Source organism: Quercus suber, unplaced genomic scaffold (assembly GCF_002906115.3).
Source record: "Quercus suber isolate HL8 unplaced genomic scaffold, Cork oak 2.0 scaffold_10, whole genome shotgun sequence".
NCBI lineage: Eukaryota > Viridiplantae > Streptophyta > Magnoliopsida > Fagales > Fagaceae > Quercus > Quercus suber.
Window position 1 is genome coordinate 1,610,888 of NW_027069476.1, and position 25,381 is coordinate 1,636,268.

Below are 25,381 nucleotides of genomic sequence, written 5' to 3' on the forward strand. Positions count from 1 at the left end.
CAAATTAAAAAATAAATAAAAAATCCCTCAAAAGTCGGTGCCAAAGGAACCCTAAGAGCATCTTTGAGAGACAGAGAGCTTCACTGTTAGTCTTCCAAGTCTCCTTTTCCGATTGGTCCTAACCACTAAGGTAATAATAACCTTTTTTTTCTTGTTTTATTTCCTGAAATAAATTTTCGTTATAGTTTAGATTCTGTTTACTTTGAGATTTATATTAACTGATTTTTGTTTTATTTATTTATATTTATTTATTTTTTGGATGGAAAATATTGATGCGGTTATGATCTTACGGTTACGCCAATTTCGCAACTAATTTTGGATCCTATTGAAAACAATTTTAGAAACTTTGTTTGGGGATAAAATTGGAACAGATCTTTCAAAAAAAATTAGTCAACATTTTCAAATTTGGTAAAAAAAAAAAACGTATTTATTATAGTTAGTTAAGTTAGTTATAGGTATACCCATGTGAATCTTATTACATGGTTGAATGTTATGGGTCCATTTGATGCTACTGATAGTATTACTTGTAGTGATGATTTGGTAATTCATTGGTGATTATGATTTGGGTTTGCGTTGATTATTTATTCGTTTAGATGAAATTTTGAAGCTGATTGTAATTGTAGGGGCAAATGAAATGGTGGGTAATTCTCAGTTCATTTTGTTATACTTTCTAAATACTAGTGTTGACAACTTGGGTAGTGTGTTTTTGTTTAATGACATTTATAGAAGTAGTGAAAAAAGGACATGTGAATTGAGGAAGTTATAGAGTTAAACTTTGGTAGAAAAGAATACATGTGACTGATCTGACTATCTATAATCGACCCCAAAATTTTGTGACTAAGGTTTGGTGGTTGTTGTACATGACGATACCCTTGGCCTCACTTGGAAGGCATGTTAGATTGCATCGCCATAAAAATGAGCACAAATTTATTTACTAGGGTCTGTAAGCATGGATATGGAGTAATTTATTAAGGGGTATGTGAATCTTACATGGGTGGCTCATGATATGCTTTTTTGCTGTTTGTTGCAACTGGAAATGAGGATATTGAGATTTGTATGTGTGTTAATTTTGTGGGTGCTGGAAATGGCATAGAGCTCTTGGCTTATTTCTTAGTTAGGGTCTCATTGTAGGACTAGTTGCAGTAAAAATTTGCAACTCATGGGTTCTGCTGAATCTGAGCAACGATTGTATAAAACTTGTCTCTACAAAAGTACTTGTCTTATACATGCATGTATGTAGAATTACTAACTGAGCTTTATAGTGATAAATATTCTTGACAACTTAATGGCTAATTCTCCCAGCTTTTGCCCTTCTATATATATATATATATATATATATATATATATATTCACATGGTCCTTGTTTTTGTCTGTGTATGCATTCATGTTTTGATAATATGCGGAACACATATCATTTGTTGTTGTAAAGTTGTATTAGTATTACTTAATCATTATAATACTTGGGAATTTATGATACTTCTGTGGCCCTATTTTAGTGGTTTTTGGATTGTAAAGTCCTTTTTTAAAACAAAAAGGTTGATGATACTAATGCATTTTTTTTTTAAAAACTTTTAATTAATATTTTTCTAACTTTCACCTTTATTGCTAGGCTGGTATTTTTGTTCTAGTCGTGTCTATCAAAACATAAAATGGCAGATGCTCAAGAAACGGATAAGAACATTGAGATATGGAAAATCAAGAAGTTGATCAAAGCATTGGAAGCTGCAAGAGGCAATGGTACCAGCATGATTTCTCTTATTATGCCTCCCCGTGATCAAATATCTCGGGTCACTAAGATGTTAGGTGATGAATTTGGAACTGCTTCAAACATCAAAAGTAGGGTGAACCGTCAGTCAGTGTTGGGGGCCATTACTTCTGCTCAACAGAGGCTAAAGCTTTATAACAAGGTTCCTCCCAATGGGCTGGTGCTTTATACTGGAACAATTGTTACTGAAGATGGCAAGGAAAAGAAGGTTACGATTGACTTTGAGCCTTTTAAGCCTATAAATGCATCACTCTACCTCTGTGACAATAAATTTCACACAGAAGCTCTAAATGAACTTTTAGAATCTGATGACAAGTTTGGTTTTATAGTCATGGATGGAAATGGCACCCTTTTTGGGACATTGAGTGGAAACACAAGAGAAGTGCTTCATAAGTTCACAGTCGATCTACCAAAGAAGCATGGCAGAGGAGGGCAGTCAGCTCTACGTTTTGCTCGTCTTCGAATGGAAAAGCGACACAACTATGTAAGAAAGACTGCAGAACTTGCCACACAGTTCTTCATTAATCCTGCTACGAGTCAGCCTAATGTTGCTGGGCTTATACTTGCTGGTTCAGCTGACTTCAAGACTGAGCTCAGTCAGTCAGATATGTTTGATCCTCGATTACAAGCAAAGATATTGAATGTGGTTGATGTTTCTTATGGAGGGGAAAATGGTTTCAATCAAGCCATTGAGCTTTCCTCAGAAATTCTATCCAATGTGAAGTTTATACAAGAGAAACGCTTGATTGGCAAATACTTTGAGGAGATCAGTCAGGATACTGGTAAATATGTCTTTGGTGTTGATGACACGTTGAAGACTCTAGAAATGGGTGCTGTGGAAACCCTCATTGTGTGGGAAAACTTGGATATTAACAGGTATGTGTTGAAAAACAGTACCACAGGTGAGATTGTCATAAAGCACCTGAACAAGGAACAAGAGGCTGATCAGAGCAACTTCCGGGATTCAGCCACCTCCTCAGAGTTGGAGGTTCAGGAGAAGTTGCCCTTACTTGAATGGTTTGCGAATGAGTACAAGCGGTTTGGTTGCACACTTGAATTTATCACCAACAAATCCCAAGAGGGATCACAATTTTGCAGAGGGTTTGGTGGGATCGGGGGTATACTTCGTTACCAGCTTGATATAAGATCCTTTGATGAGTTATCTGATGATGGAGAAGTATATGAGGATTCCGATTAAGAGTCAACTGATTGTGGCATAGTGCACTTCTTGAAGGATGTTGTAAAAGTTTGTGCAAGGTATGAAGTAGTCTTTATTGCTGCTGCTATTTCAGAGATTTGAGACTACAATCTAAGATTTCACTGCTTCAGGATTTATTTTACTGCTCAACCATTGGATATGTAATGATACCAATTTGGCACTGTTCTTTTTATACTTTTCTGTTGCTATCTTGCCTTGATTCTCTTCTGCAGTGTTTGGGAACTTTTGCATTGTACTTTGTATTCCTCAAGTTACAATTGACAGGCTTTACCAAAGGAAGTTGGTCTTTAGTTTAATCCGGGAATCCAAGACCTGGCTAGATTGTTTTATGGTTGCTCGAAACTTTCCATTGTTGTGTGATGACTTAATATTGAAGGGATTTGGACCCAGCAAATGCTTGTTACATGGTATTGGAACCTTGTTTCAGTAATGTTGTATGTCATGGTTTTGTTTTGCTATAAGGGGATGCCCTTTCCTGTGGTTTTCTCTTGCTGACTTCATGGTGGAGTTCAGACAGATTAAATGTGGCCTATAATACTTTTTTTGCCTTTAATACTACATATTCTTTGTTGTTGGCAGAGAGCTTATACATGTTTGATGCATGCTTTAAGCGGAAAATTGAAAATAGAGGGCAATGAATTTTAGCCTATCTCAAACAAAAATGTTGAAAAATAAAAATAAAGAATTCCCAGTAGTGTGATTTCTCTCTTTTTGATTGGACTGAATTGCAGGAAGATCTTCATGATATCAAACTTTGGTGCTATCCTTTTGCTGCGGAGCCTAGGGATTGATATGCATTGCCAAATTTATCATGCAGGAAAGGATTTTGTTTTTCGCCTGTTTGGGTTCAAGAGAGGATATAAAGGGACTGGGAGTGATTCTTTCAGTTATATTGCCTGTTCATTGGAAATGGCTTTTGGTTTTTACATAACTACCAAGGTTGTGAGCAAAACCAAAACCTAAAGATCCCATGGTTTTTGTTGACTACCAAAGTTCAAAAATTAAAGTTTTGTTCTTGAAGTGTGAATATTAACAATATGGTGATTCCAACAATAAGAAAAATTAGGTGTTTGGTAGTGTATTTTAAACAACAGTTTTTAATGTTTAAATAACATTCACATATTTTCACACTTTTTCACTTACATGTATTTTCAAAAAATACAAATAACGTTATTAGAACAACATTATCAAACGGGTCCTACTCATTGTAAGCAGGGAATAAGTGGTGCGAGGCAGTGACCACACTTGCAAGTCTCTTTTTTTTTTTTTTTTTTTTATGGATTAAAAAAGAGGGAAAATAAAGAGGAGAAATCAAGCTTGAATTAAAAAAATGAACAAATATCCAAAATCAAGTGGACCAGGTTAGTAATGGTTGAAATTCCGCTATAACTGAAATCAAGAGGCAGCATATTACATGCAAAACAGTGGCATTTCTTTTGCACAATTCCATCATAGAAAAAAGACCATGAACAACGTTACATGACCATCGTTGCACCACAGCTAGCGGGTAGCAACTCAACAACAGCAAATTGTACAAATATTGATTTTGTCAAATTCATTTTATAACATAAATAACATCTAAGAATTTAGAGACAAAGGTTTTTGGTTATTGTTGTATCATACTATACACAACATGTTTTTGAATAAACTTTCTTGTGACGCATTGTTTAGATCTAGATAATGTACAATAGAATCAAAAAAGAAACGAACCCATTTGGTGTTGTGCTAGTTTGTAGTGAGTCAAATTGGCGTGGAAGATTGGATTTGCCACAGTAATGTGTATATATATATATATATATATATTTTTATTTTATTTTATTTTTTTTTTGTCAATTATAATACAGATAACAACAAACATGATGTATATATTTATCAAAAATTTTCTACATTGGTTTTTGTAACTTTTTTTTTTTGTCAATTATAATACAGATAACAACTGGAAGAAAAGAAAAAAACAGGAGAATATTTTCTAAGGCTCTGCTTAGAAAGATCACATCTTGCTTTAAATCCTCCTCATAAATGAAGCATGCATTCTAGAAATCCCTATGCAAAATTTTCCTAAAAGAAAACTACTATCCACCAAAGTGTAGAACAAGATTGAGCCAAATGTACAAGAATTCTCTACATGGCTAAACAAGCATGACTCTACGGTCAGACCTCAAAACTTTGATCAACTCCAAAGAACTATTACAGGAAAAAACCTCTGGTTCCTCTTCTTCTTTTGTGCCATAAATGCAGTGGAGAAGAGATTGAGAAGGTCACAAGCCATTCTTCTCACTCTCTTTTACCTCGCCAAACATCTTTCTGCCACCAGAAATGGTTCTCAAGAGCTGTTTTGAGCACACATCCTGTGCCTGTGTGGCATTTTTCACACGATTGGCTCTAACCCATGCGGGTTCCTGCCAGAAAACAAAGTTCCATATGACCTTTAGTTTATTAATACCCAAAAATCTTAATTCAAATTATAGTATTATACATATTCTACATAAGTAAGAGAAATGGATATGGAAAAGAAGATACTTTACAAAAGAGACAAGAGTCACCTCAGGAACAAAGCGGGAGAATCCAAACTTAATCAACAGGAGGATATGTTCAATGACCAAAATTATTGCAAGTCCAGGCTCTATGCTCCATTTCCCCTCATGATCATAAAACCATACTAGAAATGCGCAGTTGGTGCATATTGACATTACTATCAGGAACTGAAAATTGAAGAGACATACTAAAATCAGTTGGGCATTGATGGAGTACATAGAAAACCACCTTTAGATTTGCATCTAGTGTGGAGTTTTGAAAGAATGGGGGAAATTTTAGGAACAGTGAACAGACAAATCAATGATTTCTGCTTTGTGAATTTGAAAACGTTTGTATGAACTATGAATGTGTGATTTTTCAGTTCATCATAGTGTTGCATCGACATGATCACACCCATCTAGTTTGTGTTGTCCTAGTATTTTAAATGTAGAAATAAGCATAGATGTTTTTCTTCCAAGAGTATTCATGATAAAATAGTTCTCACATCCAGATAATTAAGTACCTGAAAAATGTTCAGCCAAGCACCAATTGTCGTGGCAGCACGAGGGACAGGCCTTTTTAACATGGCAAGCAGCTTTAATGCATCTGTTCTAATTTCTGTAATGTTGTTCTGCAAATTGTGGAACTTCATCATTCACTTTACTTTGAATCAAAACAAACTCAAAAATTAAATAAAATAGAAGGGAAAAGAAAAAACACATGGTGGAAGTACCACAAAAAGCATTATATACCAAAGTAGCGAAGGCAAATGCGAGGGGGAATGCACAAGCAAACATCATGATCATTCCAAACTGTAAAGCCAGCTCCAAACAGTCTGCAGGTGAATCTTGATAATCAGTCAAACAAAATGTCACTAATCTATTCCCAAATTAATTGATATTAGAGAAACAGTAACCCACTGGCCCTGCTCCTACTTCAACCAGAAATACTGAAAATCCAATAAAAAAATTACAACTTTCTAACCCCGAACAAAAGCTGGAGTTTTTTTATGCCTTACCCCGAAGAAAACAAAAAACTTTCATTCAGCCTACCCCAGTACAACTATTATCCTTCCGGGCTACTTTGAGTTGAGCACCTCAGCCCTTGGAAACCAAAACAATGTATCACATAACACTCACAGTTCTCTATTTTTCTTTTGTTTTTTTCTTGACACTCTACCCAATTAAACTAAAAACACAAAATTTTACACCACAGAATTCAAAAAAAGGAAACAATTCATCTGCGAGATTGAAAACTAAGTGTGAATTAAGCCCTAATTTAACCAAATTATCCTCAAAACTTGACCAAAGCAATGAATTTCTCAACATTTCAATTCTAAAATTCCCATACCACTCCGTTTAAGCTAAACATCTAAAAAAAAAATTAAAATCTCAAATTCATTGCCAAATTAGCACTAACCATAACTAATTCCCACACTTCAGCTTAAGCTAATTCAGGTTTTTTTTTTTTTTTTCTTAAAAGAGAAAAAAAAAAAGGTCCACATGAGAGTCAAATTTGTAACTTTCTTTTGTCTTCATCTTTCCTTAAGCTGTCTCAGCAACTAAACAGAGCCAAACTTTCACAAAACAAAAACATTTCCTGACACTATCAACTCTAAAACTCACAAACCACTCCGCTTAACCTAAACATATAAAAACAAATTCAAAATCTCAAATTGTAGCCAAATTAGCCCTAACCATAACTTATTCCCTCACTTGAGCTGGCTAATTCAGTTTTTTATTTCACATGAGAATCAAATTTGAAAATTTCTTTCCTTAAGCTTTCTTGGCGACCAACCAGGCACCAAAGCAACAAATTTCTAGACACTACCAGCTCTAAAACTCACAATCCACTCCAATTAACCTAAACATACAAAAACAAATTCAAAGCCTCAAATTCATCACCAAATTAGCCTAACCATAATTAGTTCCCTGACCTGAGCTAGCTAATTCAGTTTTTTTTTTCACATGAGAGTCAAATTTGTAACTTTCTTTCCTTCAGCTTTCTCGGCAACTAAACAGTTACCAGAGCAACGAATTCCTCGACCCTACCAGCTCTAAAACTCACAAACCACTTGGTTTAACCTAAACATACAAAAACAAATTCAAAACCTCAAATTGTGGCCAAATTAGCCCAAACCAAAACTAATTCCCTCACTTAAGCAGGATAATTCAGTTTTTAGTTTCACACGAGTCAAATTTAAAACTTTCTTTCCTTAAGCTTTCTCAGCAACCAAACAGCCACCAAAGCAACAAATTCCCGACCCTACCACCTCTAAAACTCACAAACCACTCTTTTTGACCTAAACATACAAAAACAAATTCAAAATCTCAAATTTTCGCCAAATTAGCCCTAACCAAAACTAACTCCCTCACTCGAGCTAGCTAATTCCACAAAAGAGTCAAATTTGAAACTTTCTTTCCTAAAGCTTTCTCGGCAACCAAACAGTCACCAAAGCAACAAATTCCCCGACACTACCAACTTTAAACCTCACAAACCACTCCGTTTAACCTAAACACACAAAAACAAATTCAAAACCTCAAATTGTCGCCAAATTAGCCCTAACCAAAACTAACTCCCTCACTCGAGCTAGCTAATTCCACAAAAGAGTCAAATTTGAAACTTTCTTTCCTTAAGCTTTCTCGGCCACCAAACAGTCACCAAAGCAACAAATTCCCCGACACTACCAACTCTAAACCTCACAAACCACTCCGTCTAACCTAAACACACAGAAACAAATTCAAGACCTCAAATTGTCGCCAAATTAGCCCTAACCAAAACTAATCCCCTCACTCAAGCTGGCTAATTCCAGAAGCTTTTTCTCGGGAACCAAACAGAGAGCGCAAACCGAAAAAACTAAAAAAAAAAAAAAAAAGAAGTTTGAAAAAAAAAAAAAAAAAGGCAAAAGAGGAATGTAGGTAAAAGGACCTTCAAGAGCTTGACGAGAGAGTCTTTGGTAGAAGGAGGAGTCTCGAGCTTGGATCCGACCTCCTTCAGCTGAAGCTGAAGCTTCTGAGCCATTCCTTCCTTCTTTCAAAACGGCGTCGTGTTTTTTTTCTCAAAGCTCTTCTTCGTCTTCGAGCTCTTCTCTCATCAGCCTCTCTCTCAACAACAATATATTGAAAATCCAAAGGGTTTTCGGGTTTTCTCTCTCTCTCTCTTTCTTTTTTTCTTTCTTTCTCTCTCTCCCTCTCTCTATCTAAAGCTTATTTTTTAATGGGTTTTGTCCGAACAAGTGAGCGAAATAAACTCTTGAAATGAAACCGAAGAAAGTGTGTGTGTGTGTTTTTTTTCTTTGCCCGAATTGCTGACTTCACAAAGCTGTGCCTATTATGTTATATGTAAGAGATGTCTTTGTCCCGATAGATGCTGTGGCCTTTTTTGTTGTAGTCTATAAATAAATGACACTCGTTAATAAAATATATTTAAATTCAGTTAAAGTAAAATTTTATTTTGTAAAAAAAAAAAAAAAATTATGATGCATCCAAGAATGGTTATTGTTGTACTTATGAGACTTTAATGAGCTAATAAACCCAAGTTTAAGTTCCTTTATAGATAATAAATACAAGAAATTTGCATAACTAATTAGGTTGATAATGTCCACTTTATGATAATTATGTAGAGAAATGTTTCAGTTACAAATTATTTTACAATATTTTTACAAACTGTTGATATGGCCAACTTCTTATTAGTTTTCATCTAGACCCGTCATTAGTATCACTTTTTCATTTACCAATAATCACTTATCACATCAATAGTTTGTAAAAATTTTTATAAAAAAATGTGTATCTTTAACATTACTCAATTATGTATGCCTAAAACATTTGAATAAAATCATTAATGACTTCTAGGTCAAATGATTATTTTTTTGGTATTTTTAATGGTAACATTTAGGTTTGTACCATTTTTTCCTGCTTAAAATGTATTAATAAAACACTTAGAGAAAATATATGTTTCATTACATTGCTCTAATTGGCTCTTTGTCTTCGAGCTCAATAACCACTTCTCTCATAAGCATCAGCAATATTGAAAAACCAAAGGGGTTTTTTCACATTCTCTCTTTTTCTTTTCTTTTTTCTTTTTTCTCTCTCTCTGAAGCTTATTTCTGATCTATTGGGGCAGTTTTGTTTAAATAAGTAAGTGAAATAAACTCTTAAATGTAACCAAAGTTTTTTTTTCTTACAAATTGCTAACTTCACAAATTGTGCCTATTGCGTAATTGATATCTATCTACCGATTGATGCTATGGGCTTTTTAAATGATTTGTTTCTTTATGGTGATGCTTGTGTAGGTTGGATAACCTTTAGGGAAAAGCTAACTAATGTATTAAAACTATTGGTTTAAGAAATATTTTTAAAAATTTGTTATGAAACAAAAAAAAAAAATTTACTTTTTTTTTATTTCTCATGTAAGTGGTATCAAAATTTTTTTAAAATAATCTATTAACAAATGCTCTAACCGCACCCATTAACTGGCTTCTAATTTTTTTATGACGCACCCAAAAACTATTGTATTTATGAGACTTTTTTTTTTTTTGATACCGTATTTATGAGACTTTAATGAGCTAGTAAAATCAAATTAAAGTTCCATTGTAGATAATAAATACAACAAATTTGCGATTACGTCAATAATGTCTACTTTATGATAATTTATGTGTGACTAACACATTTGAGTAAAATCATTAATGACTCTAAATCAAGTGATATTTTTTTTTTAGCATTTTCAATGAAAACGGGTTTTAATCATTTTATCTCACTTAAAATGTATTAAAAAAAACGTAGAGAAAAAAATCTATTTCATTACAATGCTCTAATTGATTTTGGTCCACACTTTGCACGTTTCCTCATGTTTGGCACTTTACAAATGTCTCATCCCAAATTTGCCACTTGTCATGTTGCTAGTAAGATAGAATTTTTTTAATTTTGTGACCAACATATTATGCTATGAAATTTCCCTAGTTCATTAAGCCCTAGTGCCCTACAAGGTTTTTTTTTTTTTTTTTTTTTTTTTTTTTTTTTCATCTCAAAAGAGAATATATAACTATTTTAAATCACACATTATTTTTGCCTAACTCATTTTTTTTAAGTAAAATAAAAGGGAAATTACACTTTAACCACTTGTGGTTTGCTCGAAAAACAGTTTGTCTATCTGTGGTTTAAAAATTGATACTTTACCCACCTGAGATTAGCTCTATTTGTTTCTAGTTACCCACCTCTGTTAAAAATAAGGGTAAATTTGTAAATTTGTAAATTTTTTATGTCTCTCCTCTTTAAACATAAAAAACTAAAAAAATTAAAGGAAAAGAAGATCTAAAAGCTAAGTTTTGTAAAAATTAAATCCTAACTTTTAAATCTTCTTTTCATGTATCAACTTTTAGATCTATTTTAACACTGTGTACCATAAAATGTTACAATTGGGTTCCCCTCATAACCTTCCTCCCACATGCAACGGTACCCAAGCCTGTTTTTTGAATCCTCACAATGGCTATTTTCTCTACATACTTTGTTTTGAGCAACTTCACAGTTCTCGCAACCAAAATAGCCCAATCAAGAACCATCGAATGGGAAATATTTTTTTGTAAACTTGTAAGATAATCTGAGGAGAAATTAAATTGGTCTTTTCGGATAGCAAAGGCAAAGCTACATGGATTATTGAAAGCTAGACGTGTTTGTGGCCATTAAAGCTCTTTGCTTCTACAATAATATTTTTCAAACCTCTTACAATATCTATCTGCAACACCCAATCCCAGAGCAATTTCCATTGACTACATCACTTTTTCTTTGACATTCGGTCAGGCAGTTGGAGCTCTTTTAATTTTTAGGTTAGAATATCTAAAAGTTGATACATGAAAAGAATATATAAAAGTTAGGTTTTAATTTTTACAAAACCTAGCTTTTAGATCTTTTTTCCCTTGATTTTTTTAGTTTTTTAATGTTTTGAAAGGAGAGAGACATAAAAGAGTAACAAAATTACAAATTTACCATTGTTTTTAACAGAGGTGGGTAACTGGAGACAAACAAACCTAACCTCAGGTAGGCAAAGTGTCAATTTTTAAATCATAAGTAGGCAAAGTGTTTTTTGGGCAAACCACAGGAGGGTAAAATGTAATTTTCCCTAAAATAAACCAATGAATTAACTATATCAAACAAAGACATATCTCATATTTAAGACATATCTCATATTTAATCTATATAATGAGATAATGAGTTAGCACTAAATCATAGATCATTAAAAGAAAGAGGAACTAATTTAACTCATAAGAAAAGAAAAGGAAGGATGTTGGAATTAGTGCAAAACGGCATAACATGTTTATCATATATAGTCCTATAGTCCTATTCCTAAAGTCGATGCACAGATACTTCTGACTTCTGACTTCTGACTTCACTTCAGGCTCATGACTCATTTTCTTAACGTTGGAACATCAAAATAACCTTACGTTTCAGTTATGGAATTTACTTTTTCTGATGCCCTTTTCTCAAAAACAAAAAACAAATCAAAACAAGCAAACTTTTTCTAATGCCCTGATTTTATCTACTAGCTTGAAACTTCATGCGTATACATAAATATATTTAAAAGATATATATTAAAATACATAGTATAATAATTTTAAATATATAATTTAAATATTATTGATAGTCATTCTTTTTTTTTTTTAACTTTTTAGTGCAAAACGGCATAACATGTTTATCATATATAGTCCTATAGTCCTATTCCTAAAGTCGATGCACAGATACTTCTGACTTCTGACTTCTGACTTCACTTCAGGCTCATGACTCATTTTCTTAACGTTGGAACATCAAAATAACCTTACGTTTCAGTTATGGAATTTACTTTTTCTGATGCCCTTTTCTCAAAAACAAAAAACAAATCAAAACAAGCAAACTTTTTCTAATGCCCTGATTTTATCTACTAGCTTGAAACTTCATGCGTATACATAAATATATTTAAAAGATATATATTAAAATACATAGTATAATAATTTTAAATATATAATTTAAATATTATTGATAGTCATTCTTTTTTTTTTTTAACTTTTTAAAAAGTCTATTAAGAATGTTATTAGGTAGAAAATGTAAATTGTTCATTTTTAAATAGTTTTATGTTCATTAATTCTAGACTCTTTGATTTTTGTATATGGCACAAAATTGGACTTTAATTGTAGAATCTATTTAGATTTTCTCTAAACTTTACCTATTAAAATATATATAAATTTTTTGTGCCAAATGAATTTTATTAGTTATAAAAAAAAAGGCTCATAAATATAAAATCATTCAAACTCTCTCTTTCTCTAATTTTATATATAGTGTTAGATATATGATTATGTTTTTTATGATTTGTTTATATTGGACTCGTCGTTTTCTACTCTAAATTAACTCATTTAGCATAAAAATTAAAAAAATTTCGATTAGATGGAACACATGCCATAAAATTATACTCTAATTGAAATACAATATTTACACTAAACTAACTAACTTGGTTTAAAATTTTAAAATTTTTTATTAAATGAGACACGTGGCGCAAAATTTGACTCTAATTGAATTTCAATTTAAAATCTAATTGGATTTTCTCTCAGCTTTACTTATTAATATATATATATATATATAGAGAGAGAGAGAGAGAGAGAGAGAGAGATAACTTATAAACTTGAATTGTTTTTAGTTCTACAAAGAAAAAGGCTCATAAATATAAAATCATTAAAAAATTATGTTTTTTTTGGTTTACTTATATTGGACTTCTCATTTTTTACACTAAATTAACTCATTTGGTAAAAAATTAAAAAAAAAAAAAAAAAAACTTAGATTAGATGAGACACATGTTGCAAAATTAAACTCTAATTGAAATCTAATTTTTACATTGAATTAACTCACTTGACACAAAAATTTAAAAACTTAGATTAGATGGGACACATGGCACAAAATTAGACTCTAATTGAATTCCAATTTGAAATCTAATTGGATTTTCTCTCAGTTTCACATATTATTAGATATATAGATATATAGATTACTTAATGGATTCTCTCTCTCTCTCTCTCATTTTTTTTTTAATGTAAATAGTAAAATACACTTTACCACCCACATGTGATTTGGGTTGTTTTAACTTTCTATCTAATTTTTTAAGTTTACTCACCCAAAATTATATCATTTTTGCAGTCATTACACACCGCATCACTTTCATTAATTTTTTTTGAGCTAATCACTTTCATTATTAAAAACATAATAAATAAGTAAAAAACGAAATCAACAAATCTATACTAAATTATAAAAAAAAAAAAATAAAAAAAAAAATTCTCTGCCTACAATACAACAAATCTTACCCAAAAAATTACAAAGAAAATTATGGTGAAATATCATAATAAGACCAATGCAACAAGATTCCACAATCCACAAGCAAGCAAGAAAGATTCCAACTAATGCAGCAACTTTTTTTTTTAATAATTTTATAAATCACATACCCATGGTATGCAGTGGTAACCTCACTAAATGTTGGGTATACAAGTGTGAGTGAATCTCACATTAAATAATAATGATAAGAGTAAATGGTTATTATAATATAGTTAAGCCCAAAGTAATAGGTTTAAGAATTTGGGTTGAATAGTGTCCATATATGTTATATTAAATACTTAATCTGAGTCTCTACAAGGTGCTATTCCCTTAACAAGTTGCATAACCTTGCTCATGGTCACGGTGGCACCCACCAAAAAACAAATCATAAAGGATGATATCCGATTTGAGATAGAGATTCAAAGATAGAGTTTTGGGGGAGAATTATAGAAGAAAGAGAGCCTTGGGTTTCAAATCTTGATTTATTTATAGGTAAAATATTATTTTAGTTCTTAAATTTTACAAAAAGTTTGTTTTTGTCTCTAAACTTATTTATTTATTTATTTTATCTCTAAACTTTGTAAAATGATTTTTTCAATAGTTTATAGACAAAAATATGGACAAAAAAGGAACTTCCTTCAATAGTTTAAGGGTGAAAAATATCATTTTAAAAGTAAGGACAAAAAGTAAAACATTTTCAATAGTTTAAAAACGGAAAATGAACCTTTTAAAGTTGAGATTAAATTATGTAAGGATGTGGTGTAAAACTCATATTTTACCCTTCCAATTCCATATCATTTTATCACATTTTTAAGAATAAGTCAATTTTAATACCCATATATAAATCCAACCAAATTGGGATTTTATTGAGATGTTATTAGGTGTGGTAGGATGTATTGAATTTTAAGTAAAATACTTATATGGCAATTTCAATTTCTTATTGGATGGTGTAAAACATGGGTTTTACACCACATCCTTACCAAATTTAAACTCTTAAAGTTTAGAGACAAAAAACAAACTTGTGGTAAAGTTTAGGGACCAAAATAATATTTTAACATTTATTTATTTATAATACTATGTTTTTATTTTATTTTATGTTTGTAGTGATGAAAGTGATAAGATCAGTAACGAATGCATAACAGGTCTTGGGTAGAAAAAGTAACAATTTTTAAACCATGAGTATATCCAAACCACGAGTAGATAAAGTATAGTTAATCTCATACTTGTGCCTCAATAACTTCTTATTGTCCTTCTCAAAAAAAAAAAAAAAAAAAAAAACCTTCTTATTGCCATTGTAAATGTTGCCAAATAATATTCGTTTCTAAAATAAAAATATTTTAAAAAAAAAAAAAAAAAAAAAAAAAAAAAAAACCTTCTTATTGCCATTGTAAATGTTGCCAAATAATATTCGTTTCTAAAATAAAAATATTTGAAAAAAATAGTAATGTTTGAAAGTTATTTAACATGATAATTGTATTCGTATATCATTTATTATACAGATGAGCTCAACACAGAAGTTCCACCTCTATGCTAGACACCATGTCCATGTTGGCGAACGATTACATAAAACTCATCTTTAAGAAATATCAGTTTGTGTTTTGAGTGGAACTCGTCTTTTAGGAAAGACGGCTACACTTGGACTCGCCTATCTAGTCAGTCGTGAGTTTACAAGAAATGTTGGGGTGTTTGGTAGGGGTATTTAAATAATAGTTTTTATTGTTTAAATAATATAAAATATATTTTTATAACACTTTTTTACTTATATTTATTTCTAAAAAACTTAAACAATATTTTTAGAATAATATTACCAATCGGGCCATTTTCTTAAATAATTTTTACAACATTGCAAATTCAGAAAATTATTTTTTTTAAATGTATTATTTAACAAAAATGTCCGCAAATTTGGGTTAAATTGCCATGAAACTGGAGGAGGAGGCTGATTTGTTTGGGACATCAGTATGGCTAATTTTATAATTTCACTCTGTAAAAGTAAAATGGAATATTTTAATTTTTAGGGTCACACTCATATGGCATGCACCCGACTGATGGGTGCATTTGTTGTCTCTAGTGAATAAATTGAGGGTACTTTCGATGAAAAGGGCATCACAATTCATGTTGTCATTGAAAGACAAATTTCATATTTTAAGGCTTTTTTGTCAAATAACTTTCAACAATTGTTAATTTCACACACACACACACACACACACAAATTAATGGTGAATTGGTACTTTACAAGCAAAAAGCAAAAATGGCCCACATTTCATAATACATTTTATGAAAAATATATTACATTTTTTGGTTATTGAGAATGTAAGGTCAGGATTTGTAGTCCAAACTCAAAACAATGAATTTGTAGAGAGTGGGTAAAAGAACTGGGTTATTTGTGAATTTAGCAACTGTTAACTATAATCACTGGGAATGAACTAACATAAGAACGCACTAAAAAGCTAAACAAAATGATGTCCAAAGAGGAATATTATTGATTGAACAATTAACACAGTTCTTAGAGCTTCAGTAAAATCTTTCTTCCTCTCTTATTATCTTTTTCCCCCATCCCTTATTATTAGAGGCCTCTTCCCTTTATATAGCATCCTTCCCTATCATCTCCATTGAACACTTGTTCTTTATTTACGTATCCACTTGAGTACATGTCATGTCAAGTATCTGCCTCAGCTTTCCGTGAGTGGTGGTAGCTGAGATTACACTGTTCAGGGGTCTTCTCCACATAAATGCGGTCAGGAAAGTTGCTGCAGTGCATTAAACATGGTGGTAGCAGCTTTTTCTTTTAGATATTTCTCCGTTCTTATCATCTCCAGGCATGCCCTAAGCTTATCCTCCTCATTGAAGTCGTTAGGAAAATCACTCGAACTTTCCAGATACATGCTTGATCGAGACTTCTTGTATCCGAGGAGAATGACCTCTTTGGATTACTGGTGATCTCTTTGGACTACATTTCTTGTACATTTTCAGGAATATTTCTTCCACACGGATTCCTTCTCAACCACTTTCTTCTCTTCGAACGCACAATAATTTTCAAGTAGGGCCCTAGACCCAATATATAAAGTTAGCAAGTCAATTTTCAAACTTGTGCACACAGCACTGCAGTGACGGAACCAAAGCTTGTTCAAGCGGGCCCAAATAATTATATAAATAATTTTTAAATCCACAAAATAACACTTATACATTGTTCATAAAAAAATAACACATACACTTACCATATGTATGTTTGACATAAAGTGTGTATTTACCATGATTGGTCATACCATTCCAAAAAAAAAATGATTAACCGTATATATTATTTTCTTAAATATAAGAAAATTTCATCAAGTTAATTATGTAATTCGTGACAAGTATTTTATATCATTAAAAAGTCTTGAAAATCATCCATTTAAATGACAGAAGATGTCAATTGAGTTATAAAACTTTTGACAAATATGAAATGAATCGAATTATTAAATAAAATTTACTCAAATTTTTATTAGAAAAATGGAGGGCAATGAGAGGAATTAGAAAAGTCAGGGAGCATTGGCCCCACGTCCACCTCTATCATGTAAAGTCTGTTTGGATACTGCTTATTGTTGAAAACTGAAAACTTATTGCTAAAAACATTGTAGCAAAATAATTTTTAAATAATAAATAGTGCTCGTGGGCCCTATGAATAGTTTTTAAATGATGAATAATTTGTATTTTTCCGTATAGCTGGGTCCCATGAACAATACCCAGGATCGAGCTGCTGAACGCAAATGCCAGACGTGATGAGTTTGGATACCGCTTATTGTTGAAAACTGAAAACTTATTGCTGAAAATACTGTAGCAAAATAATTTTTAAATGATAAATAGTGCCCGTGGGTCCCATGAACAGTTTTTAAATGATGAATAATTTGTATTTTTTCGTACAGTTAGGTCCCGTGAACAATGCACAGGACCTAGCTGCTGAACGCAAGCACCAAATGTGATGAGTTTGGAACGCAATCCAAACTCACACAAAGTATGAAAAATTAAGATAGATTACAATATAAACAATACAATTATAGAATTTGTAGAAGAACAAGATTAAGGTACAGTACTTTAAGTACTGTTCATTATGTTCTCATTTTAAGAATTAGTCATGTGACTATTTAACTAAAAAATACACTTTCATCCCATGTGAAAAAATCTACCTGACAGAATTTTAAAAGGAGAATCTAAAGAACAACACTTAAGTGTTGTATCTAAGTCTTGCCCTTTGTAGAATATGTGTAAAAAAATTATAATTTTTTTTTATGATGAAAAAAAAAATTATAATTAAGACATAGTATTTGTTATAGGGAAACTAATATGTCTTAGTGTCTAAATTATTATAAAATAAATAAATCATAATTCATACAGGTATAGATAAAATAAATAAATTATATGTATAATTTTATTTAAAAAGTTTCAACTTATGACGTCTGCTCTTAATGATAGCTCTTTATTATCAAATTAAGACACAAAATCGGTTTTTTGGTGTAGGCGGGGATTGAATCCCAAATCTCTTATTCAACCATTAGAGACTTTACTAGTTAGGCTAACTAGAACCTATAATTATATGTAGATTTAAATATATATCAATATATATACACATACACTAGTCTCATGACATGCGCTTTGAGTGTGCGTGAAGTTTTTTTTTTAATGTCATAATTTTCCTTTTTAAAAAGAAAATAAATTTGGATAAGTTTTTTTTGAAAACATGAATTAGTAGGAGAGTGTTTTATTTTGTAGGTATTTTAAGTAGAGTTAGAGATATATTTTTACCGGGTTGTCCTCAAATTTTTTTCCTATTAAATATATGGTTTATGAGTATATTTTTGAACCACAAATTCAATCCAAAGAGAAAAATCCTCTTATAAATGGTATTGATATATACACGCTTAAATTTGGGGCGAAGTGGGGTGAGTAAATCCTGTCCTTGTCCAGTCACTTTTTCGGAGCTTGTAAAGTCCATGTGAAATGGAGCAGGACATGGCAAGTTAGGCGGGGACATTTTTGCCATTTTAATTTATAAAAATTCCTCCTAGTATTTTCTCATTCCTTGGAAATGTGAATACCCATTTATTTTCAAAGGAATATTTCCACAAGTGTGAGAATTGAGATTATTTGGAAATGCTTATGAATTCTTTTAGAACTTCCAAGAATCTTAAAAGATTGCTCATACCAAAATTCAGAGCATATTTCCTGATTAAAACTTGATTTAATTATATCCACTATTGTTCATTCTCTCATTAACTACTGTGATCGCATTCAAATTTATTAGTTACTTCCAATCTTCACAAATGAAAGTTTTTCTAGCACCATTCAAAGCAAACAACACAATATTGTACTTTCTATGATACAAGCCACTCAACACTACCATTATTCACCTTCTTAAATTCATCCAATTGCATTATATTCTTTTTTTTTTATAGGTAAATTCCCTTCTTATAATTTTTCATTTTCCAATGGTAATTGTTACAAGATATTTTTATTTTTGATCCAACACCACCAAACCATTAACCCTATACAAGCTCTACATGTATAACAAACTAAGACATGATCATGTAATAAGGGAACAAGAAAGTATAAATGACACGTGCAACACAAGATTTAGCCAAAATAGATACTTGAAAGAAAGCATATTATTAGTTACACTTATATATTTAACAAACCCAACAAATCATTTTTTTAACTGTTTTGAAATTGTGTCAAACTTTCCTTTCCACAGGTACGGCTATCTTATTATCAAACTGAATCTAATTTTGTATGATATAATTTTAAAATCATGCTTGAAATTAAATCTTAAAATCAACTTCAGAAAATTAAAACATTACACTTTCTGTTAAATTCCTTAAAAAAGTTGAAAGTACAATTTGTACTCTCCCCATAATCACGACAATTAAGACTTAGTCCTAAAATTTTAAAGTCGGTTATGAATTCTCAATAAACCAATTAGGATTAGCATGTGTATTCTTTTTCATCATTCTATTAAATCCAAAGCCATATTTTTTGTTACCTCCTTAATTGATAGATCATTTTTTTCCCCAATATTAAAAATTAAACTTAGCCTAAACTTTCATTTCTTCGACAACTTGAGGCTCTCTTCCAAAAAATGGAGTAATTAACTTGAGGTTCTCCACTGCATTCTGCATACTCCAATAATCTAGCATAATCATATAACTTACACTTGTTTTTTCCGATGCTATATTGAATTTCCCATTGGTTATGCTAATAAGAGGAAAGGATGAGTAGTAATGTAGTATTCGACCATTATGCAGTCATGCAATCACTGTGGCCTTTGCCATTGTCATTTTAACCCTATACTATATGTGCTGCTAGCACAATATCCTTCTTTTTCAGCTTCACTGCATGCTTACTTGAGAAAACTCTTTCTTAAGTTACTTATGGTCTATATCCAAGTCAGGATGTCATACGAACCTTTTGTATATTGGGACTGCTAGATACATTTGAAAGGAGAAATGAAGGGAAGGGTGATTTTTCTTTCATTCTCTTTTCCAATTGGGTTTTTTTGGTCCAGAATGCCAAATTATAGAAGTTGTGGTTAACTAATTAGAGATTGTGCTCTTCTCTCTCTTTCTAGGTGCTGAAGAAAATGGCCACTGAAAATTCTATGATCATGAAATTGCTTGCTCTTGTTTCTTTTTATTGAATTACTGTAATTGATATATATACTAAGACAATATCCTACATATGGTTCTTACAATCAATCATGCATAAAATAATCTGATTGTGTACAAAAGTGGAATCTTGAGAAAAGCGTGAACTTGTAAACTATCATAATTCAAGCAGATTCAATGTGGCCAAATCCTAAAACTCACCAATCATAATTCAAGCAGATTCAATGTGGTCAAATCCTAAAACTCACCAAACCAGAGGTGCAACTATACAACACAAGCATCAGAGCTGCAAAATTACAGACAACAAAGCAGTTCACATGCACAGTAAATGGAACTTTCCACAAACTACATAGGACCCTGTTTTGAACTGAATATCCTAAGTTTCTACCCAACATCCTGCCTGATGGCTCAAACAAATAACATGACTAGATGAGAAAGCAAGTCTTTGCACTAGTGTTGACATGCTTCAAACCATCGAATAACCCAAATTCTGAAATCCAATCAATAAAAATAAATAAACAAAACTCACAATTACTAATTGCAAACTGAAACATCCAAACCTTATATTCTGAAATTCAAATAATGAAAAAAATCAAGAAAAAGAACTCAAAAATCAAATTAAGTACTATGCACACCATTTAAGTATCTAATGCAACTAGACTTTTTCAACCAAAAAACAAGTTGATTTCATATTACTAGTTGCTTCTCCAACAAGCTAACAGTCAGTCGATCCAGACTTCTTTTGGATTCTTATCTCTTTAAACATATATTTAAGTTTCTTACATGCTACCAATCCATCCAGAATCTTATCTTCTAAGACTTTAGGTGAGATTTTCTGCTGATCACCACTCTGACTCGAAGAAGAGAATAGTAACTCAGACAACATGTCTTTCTCAAATTGCAGATTATACTTTTCCTCTTCCTCTGCCCCGGAAGCAATAAGATGGTAGATGTACACAACTTTTTTCTGCCCAAGCCTATATGCACGACATACTGCTTGCCTTTCCACTGCTGGATTCCATACCACATCCAGTAAAACAACCCTTGAAGCCCCAACCAGATTTATACCTTCAGAACAAGCCCTTGTTGATGCAAATAATACCTTTGCTTCACTGAATGGATCATTGAAAATGTTAATTGAAGATTGCCGCTGCATAATTTCCATCTTTCCATCCATATACAATACCTCATTCCCTTCAATCCAACCAAAGTGAGATTGAAGTTGGTCCATTATTAATGATAATGGCTCAAGATGTTGACTAAAAACCAAAACTTTTTCTTTCAAAGCCATAGAAAGCCGGATGAATTCAATTAAAAATTTTGTTTTGACTCCAACCTCTGCATTCAATCTAAGTCTTTCCAACTTCTTTTGCTTGTTAGAAGGAAACTCTTCTTTACCACACTTGAGCAACAGTGAAGGATGGACAGAGATTAAAGATTTATAATGATCATATTTTAAATGGTTCTTTGTAGTACCATAGTCATTCTTGAGATCTTGCAAGAGACTCTTCTGCAGCTGGGTTGGGTGTAATATAACCAAAGAGTCCCTCAATCCAGGAAGTTTTTCTTGTAGTATGGAACCTTTGTGCACATGCACAAATGGGTCAATCATATCTCTTACCCTCTTCAGCTTCTCTTTTTTCACATTTTCATTAGTGATGTTGGTGAAAGAGCTTGTAAGAGCATCCCATTTACCTTTTTCGCGTGCAAACTTCGGCCTTGCCAGGCAGAGTGAATTATATAGCTCCTCAAAATTATTTTGGAAAGGAGTTCCAGAAAGGATGATGCGCTTCTCTGTTTTGATATTTGACAAAACCTGAAAGATAAGACTGTTGTCATTGCGAGGGATGTGACCTTCATCAAGGACTACAAGACCAGGATCATCAAGAAGTATTTTCCTGAAATTGTAGTCACGTGCAGTAAGTTCTTCATATAGTGTGTAACTCATCCACAAGATGCTTTTTTCGTGTTTCCAAGAAGTTATCATTGACTTACGAATATCATCTTTGCCAGACAACTTGGGGTGACTCAGATTGTGAAATGGTATATCAAACTCCCATTTCTTAAACTCATTTTCCCAGGTTTGGAACATGTTACAAGGAGCAATAATGAGTGGTCTGCATGTAGGGTATAGTTTCAAATATGTTTGAAGAAAAGAAATGGTTAAACAAGTTTTTCCTGTCCCAGGAGCATGTGATATAATGCATCCGCTTCCACCAGCATATGTTGTTTGGTTTTTTAACTTTTCAAGATGGATTCCTCCAGCTATATTCTTCCAAATAAACTCAAAACCTTCACATTGATGTGGATACATATAGGTCTTTAAATTAGGAATGATGTCCCACACAGTGCCTTCAGTAGGAACCTCAGGATCACAACCAGAATTGAAAGCAGATCCTGAATCTTGAGACTTTAACTCATCAGAGTGGGAGCGGTTCATTTCACGTGAGTCTCTCCAGCCCAATTTTCTAAGATGAAAATTACTCTGCAATATGCAAAAACAAGTTTAAAGAAAAGAAAAAACAGATGATAGTTTTTACAAAACTCCTCCATTATCAAATTAATAAGTACGGATTTCTAGAACTGAGAGACGTGTAAAAAAGTAGAGATAGGATCTTAAAACAGTAAAATTAAATAAGCAGCTAAACTCAACTAAGCAGCTAAACTCAACTAAGCCTTAACCAAAATTTGGTTTGACATAAAATCGCCAACCGTTCAGCTAGGTGGAAGAGAGAGATAGAAAGAAAGTATCATAAAAAATGTCGATTAATTTAAATGGGAATAAGACAAAGTTGCATGACTTACAGAAGGTAATGTGATATCCTTAATCTCTTGTGCCACATAACTGCAATATCTACATATAAGTCCGATTTGTTCATCAAGAATTAAGTCATGATCCCCTCTGAATGGACAAAGGGTAGCTCTATCAACTTTATCATTGTCTTCAACCTATTGATCAACATTAAACAATAAAGTTTCACCAAAAACAAGTGCACACACGAAAGTAATAAGTTGCAATGTGAGGCAGATGTGTTAACAATACCTTAAAGAATATAAAATACATTGAATGCATCCAATCCATTTTGTTCACCAAAAGGCCTTACAGTAACAACTCTAAATTTAAAGAAACTTGCAATTTTAGGTTTTATAGTTAATGCTTAATACACATATTTATATACATGTCATGCACATATAAGACAGCAAGTAACTGCTCTTCTCTGTGAGTACTTGAAACCAATATGTTCAAAACTGCAAGATTTGAATCAATTATGTACCTCTGTCCAAGTTCGAGGATCGAAAACACAAGCAAAATGATATTTAAAATGACATTAAGCAAAAATATAGGCTAAAATTTGCTCCAAAGATAATAAAAAAATTAATGGATCAATTTGCAATTAATCAATACATGAATTTAATTGCATTCCCCTTCTTTCAATTAGAAACTATTACATGCATAATAAATGCTTTAAACATATTTCTTCAAACTCATTGAATTATGTAAAACAATTATTCCAATTTTGATAAAAAAAAAAAAAAAAAAACCTAATAATTGAAACTCGGCTATTTATTAAGTGTGGTTTAATTATTTTCCATCAAATTTATAAGACATTTGGTTATTAGAATTTAAAACTTGATAGGCAAGTTTTATTCCTAAATATTTCAACAAAACACTACAAGCTAATAGTCTTTGACTTTTGGGCTCCTCAAAGCAACAAAGTTAAGCAAGAGCACAATCAAAATGGGATACTAAATTTACAATTTCAGCAAAACTGAATATTCTTTTACAAATAATACTTGAAAATTCCAGTTTCTAAAATATGTAAATTTTCAAAAATTGATCATAAGATAAATTGTAAGGCAAAATAGACAGAAAACAGAAGTCACTGTACGTGGCTCACTCACAGCTTTGAAGCATGAAAAGCTTTGAAGCATGAAAAGCTTTAAACCAACATACCTTATCAGGATCATCTGAATCAATTTCAGTCAATCTAAGACAATAATCAAGCTCATCCCAAAGTCTATCCAGTTCTTTCTCCTCTTCCGTTTTCTCTGGTGGCTCTGGCTCTTCTTCGACGCCAAAGGTGAACTTCAAAGGCAGAGTCATCTCAGCAGCCAGTAGATTGCTGTCAGCATCTCTAGAAGGAGCTGACTCTTGAATAGGATTCTCTCCCTTATCATCAATCTTTTCCACTCGCTTTCCTTTGCTTTTGTTTGCCTTTAATTTCTTTCCAGTTGAAACCACTTTGAAATCACCAGCATCATCACCACCATCATCACTAACATCATCACCTTCATCACTATTATTTTCCTTAGATGCTCCCTCCTCATCAACAATAATTGGACAATTTAAAGTTCCCAACTTCGTTTCCTTCTTATCCCATTTTGAATGAAAATGTGAGCGGGTTCTTTGTGATACACATCTAAGATTTGCATTGTCATCAACAAAATCTAAGTCAATCCACATGTCCAATCCGTCTATCCTCCTTTTCACTCCAAATACAGCTCCTTTTGGTCTACAACTTCCTCTATTCATATCCACATTTTCCCCCTCTTCACACCCACCATCATGAACATCCTTAGCTTCTTCTCCCAAATCAGCCACCACATCCGAATCATCACAAAGAAGTTTGTCACCACTATCAGAATTCAGAGCACAGCTTTCCTTCAAATCTTTCTCATCACTCAAATCATCTTTTTCATTACCATCAATACAAATAAAATTTGTATCACTACTCTCCGCCCCCAATCTCATCTCATTCTCACTAACAAGCCCTTTATATTTTTTCCTATTCCTACCCGCCCAGTATACCCCATCAATCTCCTTCCTTTTCTTCCTCTCGCTTTTCAGAACTTGACTGTTCCGGGTTCTGATGGATATAGGCAACCAAAGTTCTTGCTTTTGCCTGGTTCTGCTTGCTATGGTGTCCAT

The 25,381-nt window shown here is 32.2% G+C and overlaps 2 protein-coding genes across 2 annotated transcripts; one reads left to right on the forward strand and one right to left on the reverse strand.

The window, feature by feature from the left end:
- Window positions 1–3,280, forward strand: LOC111999806 (eukaryotic peptide chain release factor subunit 1-3). The gene is made up of 2 exons (XM_024031919.2): window positions 1–130; window positions 1,610–3,280. Exon 2 carries the CDS (start codon window positions 1,650–1,652, stop codon window positions 2,961–2,963), a length of 1,314 nt encoding a protein of 437 aa, XP_023887687.1. The 5' UTR covers window positions 1–130; window positions 1,610–1,649; the 3' UTR covers window positions 2,964–3,280.
- A 1,543-nt stretch (window positions 3,281–4,823) lies between these two features.
- LOC111986518 (SNF2 domain-containing protein CLASSY 3) lies at window positions 4,824–25,381 on the reverse strand. Its single transcript, XM_065778161.1, has 7 exons — window positions 24,407–25,381; window positions 23,257–23,400; window positions 21,172–22,936; window positions 6,251–6,345; window positions 6,022–6,129; window positions 5,528–5,686; window positions 4,824–5,383 (listed from the first exon to the last, which is right to left on the reverse strand). The coding sequence occupies exons 1-7, from the start codon at window positions 25,379–25,381 to the stop codon at window positions 5,243–5,245; spliced, it is 3,387 nt and encodes a 1,128-aa protein (XP_065634233.1). The 3' UTR covers window positions 4,824–5,242.